This window comes from Rhinatrema bivittatum, chromosome 2 (assembly GCF_901001135.1).
Source record: "Rhinatrema bivittatum chromosome 2, aRhiBiv1.1, whole genome shotgun sequence".
NCBI lineage: Eukaryota > Metazoa > Chordata > Amphibia > Gymnophiona > Rhinatrematidae > Rhinatrema > Rhinatrema bivittatum.
Genome location: NC_042616.1, coordinates 95548763 through 95557849, shown reverse-complemented (window position 1 = coordinate 95557849; position 9087 = coordinate 95548763). Strand labels below are relative to the sequence as shown.

The 9087-nt window shown below is 46.0% G+C and overlaps 1 protein-coding gene across 1 annotated transcript; it reads right to left on the bottom strand.

The window, feature by feature from the left end:
- Positions 1 to 292: 292 nt before the first annotated feature.
- On the bottom strand, positions 293 to 4304 carry HTR5A (5-hydroxytryptamine receptor 5A). Its single transcript, XM_029587029.1, has 2 exons — positions 3087 to 4304; positions 293 to 2499 (listed from the first exon to the last, which is right to left on the bottom strand). Exons 1-2 carry the CDS (start codon positions 4302 to 4304, stop codon positions 2386 to 2388), a joined length of 1332 nt encoding a protein of 443 aa, XP_029442889.1. The 3' UTR covers positions 293 to 2385.
- Between the last annotated feature and the right edge of the window lie 4783 nt (positions 4305 to 9087).

Genomic DNA, 9087 nt, shown 5'->3' with positions numbered 1-9087 from the left:
TTTGGTGGGAAGGGAGAGAAGTGGAGGGGAGGTTTCCCTGCACGAACCGGCTTTTTCATTTTGAGGCACTTAGCATAGCATTGAAACCCAAGGCTGGCTTTAAGAGGGTGGGGGATCTGGGATGAATCAACTTCAGTGGGGCCCTGGAATGCTGACATGCACGGCTCCACCCCCAAGCTGATAGGAAACCATAGTGCTGGCTCCTAAGGCAGCCGGGCTCCTTGAAAGTGTGGAGCCCAGGGCAGTTATATTTGTACTCCCCCCCTCCCTCCCCAACCAGGGACAGCCTCGATGAAACTTAACATATAGAGTGTGGCAGTATCACCATGGCTGTATTGTCTTTAACTTGCAATGGAATGCTGTTATGCTTTGTATGTCATTAATTAACTCGCATTATCATGCTGTTTTTAATACTGGTTAGTACATAAACCCCCTAAATTACAGTCATTTCAATGCAAATTCAGGGCTGTCAGAAAACAATTATTATTGGATTCGTACTCAACTTATAAACAAATAAAATGCTCTCAGATTTATTGCTAGTATCATGTTAAGCTATCAGTAAGTAAAGTGTGCATAGCAGAGCAAGAATAGCTCCCAGATGTGAGAAGGTACGATGTTTCCTTACAACAGAGTATCCAGGCAGAGTTCAGTTACAGTGCAACCAGAGGAAGATTCACTACATAGGTGAACGCACAGGCAGTTTGTTCACCACAGAAAGTCTGATTCTTGTACCAATCAGACTCCTTAGCTATAACGACTGCAGCAGAAAGTAGCTGAACCTCAAGAGCGCCAGCGAGCCTCCCCACACATGTCCCCTTTTCATCTATCCATCCCTCCAGGCTTCATAAACCCTCAGCATAAAATAAACACTTTAAATGGAAGCTTCCTTTTTGTAAACGGATGCTGCTTCAAATGTCCCCTAAGTTGTGCTGTTCGAAATCTAAGAAAGTCTTCCACATAAAATGTTTTTTAATAGCCTATGATGAAAAATGTCACAGCTCCCACCTCAAGGTACAAAAGAGGAGAAATAAAATAGTTTATGCTTCTTTCCTGGTGCAGTGCAAAAAGGGCCTTAAGGGTCAGATCTTGGAAGTTAGGGGGCAGGCAAACCTGGAAGCCCTCCTCCTGTCTATGCCTTATTTCCCCCTTAACAGAAATGATATGTAAAAACCTCTCTTTCAGTAGATGTCTCACTACCCTAGAGCCAAAATTTCTTGAGATTAAACTTGTTTATAAAAAAAAATAAATTAATAATAAAATAAAAAAAGCAATTCTAAAGCAATTCTTGCCCTGTAGTGATTTGTAATTAATCTTTGTACTTTTTCTCCAAAACAAGGGGGAAAAAAACCTGGGTAAAGTTCAAGTTTGCAAGTAATAGTTACCTACTAAAATGGAAATATAGAGGAGCCTAATACATAAAGTGCAGCTCTCTAGTGGCCTCTCCCACTATCTGTACCCTAAAGCCACACATTTCATGTTCAGAATATATCCATAAATTCCAACAACTTTAAAAGAGAAATTTTGGACACGGATTTAATATTCATGAAATAAGGAGCAATGCCTAACTCACACCAGGGGTGTGCTGCAAGTAAATTACGAAATTTGCATACTGTTCAGAGAGCTACACCAATTAAATCCAGAAAAGGGAAGGGAAAAGAAAGGGTACCCGATGGTGTCAATGTGTGCTTGCTCCATATAGTGAAGCTTTAAGTTTACATATAATTACATGGAGTTTCTAACTAAGAAAAAAAAGTGTTAGCCCAATAGCCAGCAGAAGCATTTAAATCATATTAATTATATATATAGTGAGAGAGATTTATTCACAAACTACAAAGAATGGTTTATTTTACAATCGGGAGGTATGACAAGAGCTAGTTCGGGTTGCAATCAGTAGTTTGAATTGAAAGCAACCCTTAGCCTGCAGTAATACTGTTTGGGGGTCTGAAATAGGTAATTTACAACACCCTCGGACTGAATCGCGCTGTGAACATCGCTGAACAGGCTTCCCAGACACTCACATCCTCGGAGTGGCAGCCTGCAGAGCGCGTTGAGAGTATAACGCTGCCCGGAGTCAGTGTCTCTGGTTACGTCCTGTGGGGGATGTGCTAAGCTGTGCCCTTCCGTGATTATGTCTGCAGTAGACACAGATAACCCAGCTCTCTCGTTTCATCTCTGCCTGGAAAACAGGTTTTCTAAAAGCGTTGTTGTAGTTCTTGTTAAAAGCCGTGTAGATCAGGGGATTGAAAAAAGAATTCGAGTACCCTAGCCATAAAAAGATGCTTTTCCAGATGGGTGGGATGTCACAGGCGCAGAGCGGGTTAATGAGTTCGGTGATGAAAAAGGGGATCCAGCACAAGACGAAGACCCCAATAAGGATTCCCACCATCAAGGCAGCTCTCTTCTCTTTCTGCTCCCTCCAGGTGTCTCCGTCTGTCTGGAAAGTGACAGTGGCATGCGACAGTAAACACCATCTGGGGCTGTTTGGGCTGCCTCTTTCACCTGCAAAAAAGCGCAAGAAATATCTTTTTAGTCCTAAAGTCGAGTGATCAACGCCTGCTGCTGAACTCTCAAGTGTCTTTCAAAATCATGGTCACTAAGGTTTGCTGTCTTCTTTCAAAGAAAGCCGTGACTGAAACCTAGGGAGATCTAATATCAACAGTGTACGGATTTACCTATTTCAGACCCTCCAAACAGTATTACTGCAGCTAAGGGTTGCTTCAATTCAAACTACTGATTGCAACGCGAACTTAAAAAATGTACAGGTAAAGTTTTAAACGCTTCCTTTCAGAGATGGCTCTGATCTTTTAAGAGTGCCATCTGATTTTTTTTTCTGGAAAGGATGAGAAGTATGATCAGTTTCTGTATTCCCCGTCACCCGTCTTCCAACTATCTGGGAAAACTGCAAGTGACATGCATGCTCAGCCATCTATTATTAACACATTTTTTTAAATAACACGGCTTAAGTTAGGAATGCCCTAACTGGATGCATAAAAAAAAGCATAACCACAAGTTTAACTCCTTTTCCTCTAGTTTTATTTGTTAAAAGCATTACAGATTATAAAAAAGGGATACTGATATTCACAAACCTCTACAACTTCTGGCATAGGTGTGATGGTATTTGTCTTCCTGGATCCAATCCGAAATTTAGCGGCTTTGTATATTTTCCAGTATACAAAAAGGACAACGCAAAGAGGGAGGTAAAAGGCTCCAAAAGTTGAGAAAACAGTATAGGATGGCTCTTGACTTACTTGGCACTCTTCATTCATTTCTGAGTAGGTTTCCCCCCAGCCAAAAAGCGGAGAGAGAGAAATGACCGCGGAGAGCAGCCAGGTCATGACAATCATCGCGTTGGAAATCCTCTTCCTGCTTTTCAGCGTGTACTCCAGGTGCCGGGTGATGGACCAGTACCGGTCCAGGGCTATGGCGGTGACGTTCCAGATGCTGGCCGTGCAGCACAGGACATCGAAGGAGATCCAGAGCTGGCACAGCACCCTGCCCAGCCTCCAGCGCCTGCCGTTCAGCTCGTGCACCAGGCTCAGGGGCATCACCAGGGCGGCCACCATCACGTCGGACACGGCCATGGAGGCCACCAGATTGTGGGGCACCCGGTGGAAGGTCTTGACCCGCAGGATGGTCACCAGCACCAGCACGTTCCACAGGAAGGTGGCGACCACCAGCAGGGCCAGCAACGTTAGGACGAGCACGCTGAAGACGGAGAAGGGCTGGCGGAGCGCGCCCTCCGCCGAGCCTCCGCTGCCATTAGCCGAAAGCGCCGTGGCGTTCCACCGCTTCCATTCCCGCCACCGGGGCGCGCAGCGGGGGACACCCCCTCCCTCCCCTCCCTCTGAGGGAAAGGAGGATCCAGACGCGACCGGGGGGGGGGGGAGGATCAGATCCGTGGCCGAACCGCCGCGGGGCGATGGCGGAGCCTCCTCTGCACGGGCCCCCGGCTGGGCAGGGAAAAAGTTTGGCGGCTTCCGCGCGCGTCTCCCAGGCAGCCATGGCCTGCCGCACGCGCGGGCTGTGCCCCGCCCCCCCCCTCCGGAGCTGCTACCGGTGCCGCTGGCCGGCTTCCCGCCGCCGCGCGCAGCCGAACGAATGCGCTGGCAACGGAGGGAGAGGGCAGGAGGACATCCCTTGCAAAACTCCAGGCGCTCTCCGTGCAGCACGGGAACTGGCGCCTGCTCTGCACCAATCAGAAGGACTGATCGGATCAGATTTGTCAAAGAGGGGAAGCCGGGTATTATTGGGGAGGGGGGGAGGGCGGGAGAGAGAAATAGTTTTATAGCCCAAACGATTGGCATTCGTGTAGGGCAGTCCAGTCCTTAATAGCACAGCCTCAGCGCCCACGGCTGCCGGAAATCCGCGGCGGAAGGTAACTTTGGAAGCTGTCCAAACTGTCTCCGGCACGGAAAAGGGGAGAGCAATAGGGGCTCAGGATGATGGGGGATGGGGGGGGGGGGTCTAAACCTTTATTTCCATCCGTGTGTGAATCTCGAGTGTTTACGTCAAGCGCTCCCTCTGTCGCCCTTTCCGAGTGATCCGCCTGCGTCAAATGCACCGAAGATCTGGAGTTGAGTTTTGCACGCGGGCGAGCTCGTATAACCCCGCCGGTATTGTAAGGTTGCTGTGTTTTTATTTGTTTTACAAGAAGGGGTGGAGGGGGGCTGGTGGTGATCGTTTAGCACTATAGCCAGGAAACAAAACGATTCCGTGAAAACGAGCAATATTTCAGCAATAGCTATGGAAATGCGTTGGATGTTGCAGAGTACTACATAAACTGTCTAGCACTTGCTCTCTGCAGGGTGGTGCGGGAAGGCTCCCCTGTGGAGAGACAGAATAATAACAGCTCTAGTGTTAGGCTCTGATTGAGTTGCTTTGTAAAAGTCATAAAGAGAGAACCCAAGATCATTCATTATAAAAAGTACACTCTGCAGCATTTTCAGCTTCCAGGCCAGCGTACCAGACTGGCAAAAATAGCTCGGTTTTACAGGCAACATTTCTCTGGCTTACATTTTAGTACCAAAGCCAAAAAAAAAAAAAAGTTATTTGTTGGGGCCTCTATTCTCTGAGGTACGGAGGATGTGAGCAAACATTATGCACGGGAATAAATCTCAGCCTGACAGAGCCAAGCATCCCCGAGTCAATGCGAATGTTTGTTTTTCAGTAAGAAAAAAATCAGGACAGGGTATCGTCATATACTACTCCATTTAGTACATGGCTATAGAATTTTGCAGAGTGGTGGCCTGCACTATCCGGCAGCAGTTCTAATCCAACCTGAATATGTTTCAGTAATCACATTTTTTGCACCTGACTCAGACCGAATTATTCATTTTAACTTCTTTATAAATGCACGGGTTTACTCTGATTAGTTTGGACCTTCGTATATACAAATGTGCATCCAAAATAGAGCCAAGTCAATAGTGATTTCTGATCAGCCTGTTTTTGGCAGGCGGCCCCCTGTTTGGTTCCTGGGTATGAAATTACGGATTTACCTTCAGCCATCATTGCCCCACCCCGATGCCCTTTCCTAACCTGCTGCTCCTTGCTGTGACAATTTTGTTGCTCCCTGCTCCAAAACCACTCTCTGACTGCCCAGTTAATACCACCACCTTCACTATATTTTTATGTATTTATTTATTGAAAATAATTTGCTATCCGCTCTCGTAACAAAATGAGGCGGAGTACAACAAAACCCATACCTCGCAAAAACAAAATCGAGCCGCTGATTTATGGACTTTGTTTGTTTTCTTTGAGCCACGTGGTAATAGTGCAATTGCAAGGGTGGGGAGATAGCAGGAAGAGAGCGGGAGGCCAGGCAGGGTGTTAAAAGAAAGGGGAGGGGGATGTGTGAAAAACTAGAAGGGAGGGAAGGAAAAGAAACCTGGGAGAGGAAGGAGAAACTGGGAAAGTTGTAGGGGTGGACGAGTGAAGAGAAGGCAGAAAGATCAAAAGAGAGTGAGGTGAGAGAAAAAGACTGGAGGGGAAGGGAGGAGGGACTGGAGGCAAAGCGGCCAGGAGAGAACAGGGTCAGTAAGAAAGAGGGACCGAGAAGAGGAGGGAGCGGTGATCTTGGAAGAAGGGTGAGAAGAAACTGGAGGAAAGAATAAGTGCAGGATGGAGGGAGAAAAGGAGAGAAAAGGCATCTTTGGAAGCGTAGAGGCATTTGAGAAGCAGCTGATAATAGAAAGGAGGGAGATAAGAAAGATAAGAGAAAGGAGGAGAAAAGAATAAACATGAAATAAAGAGAAAAAATGAAAGGGTAAAAGAAGAATAAACTATCCGCTCACACAAAGCTTAAATTTAGAAAACACAACTCTTTTTATAACTTAAGATGCTTTAAATTGAAATATTTGGAGTTGACCTGGTGGCGCCATGGCCGTGCTGTACGCTGCCATGTGGAGAACCTGGATTCAATTCCTAGGGGAGGTCTTCCATGCCCCAAACAGCTGAAACTGGAGATGTGCAGAGATCCGGAAGGACCCTGGTGAATCACTAAGGACTGCCCCTCCAATGTCTAGAATGAGCAGGTTAGCAGGGGATGAAAACTAGGGGAAAAATCATGGCAATGGATCCCAGTCCCAATTCCCATAGAAGCCCAAAGAATCAGAAGAAAAACTGCCATGCCTGAAAAAATAGAAATATTTTTAACATACAAAATGTCTTTTTCCATCTAGTAATTAATGTAAAACAATTTATGCAATTGCACTGCAAAGTCACCATAAGAACATAAGAACATAAGAACTTGCCATGCTGGGTCAGACCAAGGGTCCATCAAGCCCAGCATCCTGTTTCCAACAGAGGCCAAACCAGGCCACAAGAACTTGGCAATTACCCAAACACTAAGAAGATCCCATGCTACTGATGCAATTAATAGCAGTGGCTATTCCCTAAGTAAACTTGATTAATAGCCATTAATTGACTTCTCCTCCAAGAACGTATCCAAACCTTTTTTGAACCCAGCTACACTAACTGCTCTAACCACCTCCTCTGGCAACAAATTCAGAGCTTTATTGTGCGTTGAGTGAAAAAGAATTTTCTCCGATTAGTCTTAAATGTGCTACTTGCTAACTTCATGGAATGCCCCCTAGTCCTTCTATGATTCGAAAGTGTAAATAACCGAATCACATCTACTCGTTCAAGACCTCTCATGATCTTAAAGACCTCTATCATATCCCCCCTCAGCCGTCTCTTCTCCAAGCGTCTCACAAACTGTGCCACGGAAGTTTGTAACACTTGCCACAAAATCTGTTATTAATATGCTGCAGAAAACTGGGGTCATCCCGATTTTGCAAGGGAAAGGCATTTTATGTAGTATTTTTTCTGCATATCTTTTTTAGTCTGTTTAATATGTGAAATTTTATGAGAGAAGAGAAACAGGAATCTTGGAGGTGAAGATGTGCTTCTGTGGGGAAGTGAATGCTTATTTCATATTTGTCTGTGTCTGAGTTGAGATGAAGGATTAGAGAGTAGACATTGCAGAATGAGCCCAGGAAAAGTAGAACTGGACAGGATCGGGCTGAGTTCAGTTTTGTTCAATATTCACTGAGGTTACCTGCATGGCTGGAAGGGAAGACGATTGAAGATGTGAGCCAGAGGACATTGGGAGAAGTGGCACAAAGGGAGGATGGGGAAGAGGAAAAGGAAATAGAAGTTATCTAACTGCTGACTTATGAACAGGCTGCCCTGTTTGCTTTACTCCTCCAAAATAAGAACGTAAGAGTTTGCTGTACTGGGTCAGACCAAGGGTCCATGAAGCCCAGCATCCTGTTTCCAACAGTGGCCAAGCCAGGATACAAGTACTTGGCAATTACCCAAACATTAAATACATCCCATGCTACTAATGCTGGTAATAAGCAGTACCTATTTTGTAAGTCAGCTTGAGTAATAACATTTTATGGACTTCTCCTCCAGGAACTTGTTCAAAACTTTTTTAAACCCAGATAAACTAACTGCCTTAACCACATCCTCTGGCAACAAATTCCAGAACTTAATTATGCGTTGAGTGAAAAAGAATTTTCTTGGATTTGCTAACTTCATGGCATGTCCCCTAGTTCTGAAAGAATAAACAACCAATTTGCATTAACCCATTCTATTCCTCTCATGATTTTATAGACTTCTATCATATCTCCCTTCAACAGTCTCTTCTCCAAGCTGAACATCTCCAACCTCTTTAGCCTTTCCTCATAGACGAACCATTCCATCCTCTTCATCATTTTGGTCGCCCTTCTCTGTACTTTCTCCAGTGCACCTATATCTTTTTTGAGATGCGGCGACCAGAATTACACATAGTACTCAAGGTGCGGTCTCACCATGGAGCGATACAGAGGCATTTTCTCCATTTTATTCACCATTTCCTTCCTAATAATTCTTAACATTCTGCTTGCTTTTTTAACCGCCACAGCACACTGAGCTAATTTCAATGTACTTTTCACTATAATGCCCATGCAGGGGTTTCCTAATATGAAACCCCTGCATGGGTTATTTTCCCTATATGCATCACCTTGCATTTGTCCACATTAAATTTCATCTGCCATTTGGATGCCCAATTTTCCAGTCTCACAAGGTCCTCCTGCAATTTATCATAATCTGCCTGTGATTTAACTACTCTGAATAACTTTGTCATCTGAAGATTTGATCACCTCTCTTGTGGTTCCCCTTTCCCAATAACCCAGACCATCAGCATACATAGGGGCAGATTTTAAAAACTTGCGCGAGCGCGTACTTTTGTTCACGCAGCAGGCGTGAACAAAAGTACGCAGGATTTTATAAGATACGCGCGTATCTTATAAAATCCGGGGTTGGCGCACGCAAGGGGGTGCACATTTGTGCAACCTGCGCGCGCCGAGCCCAGCGCGCGCTGCCTGTTCCCTCCAAGGCCGCTCCGATTTCGGAGCGGCCTCGGAGGGAACTTTCTTTCGCCCTCCCCCCCCCCTCCCCCCCCCTTCCCCTCCCCAACCCCCCCCCCCCCCGGCTCTATCTAAAACCCCCCCCTTACCTTTGTCGGCAAAGTTACGCCTGCTTTCAGCAGGCGTAACTTTGCGCGCGTCAGCCGGCTGCCCCGCTCCGTGGTCCGGTCCCGGGGGC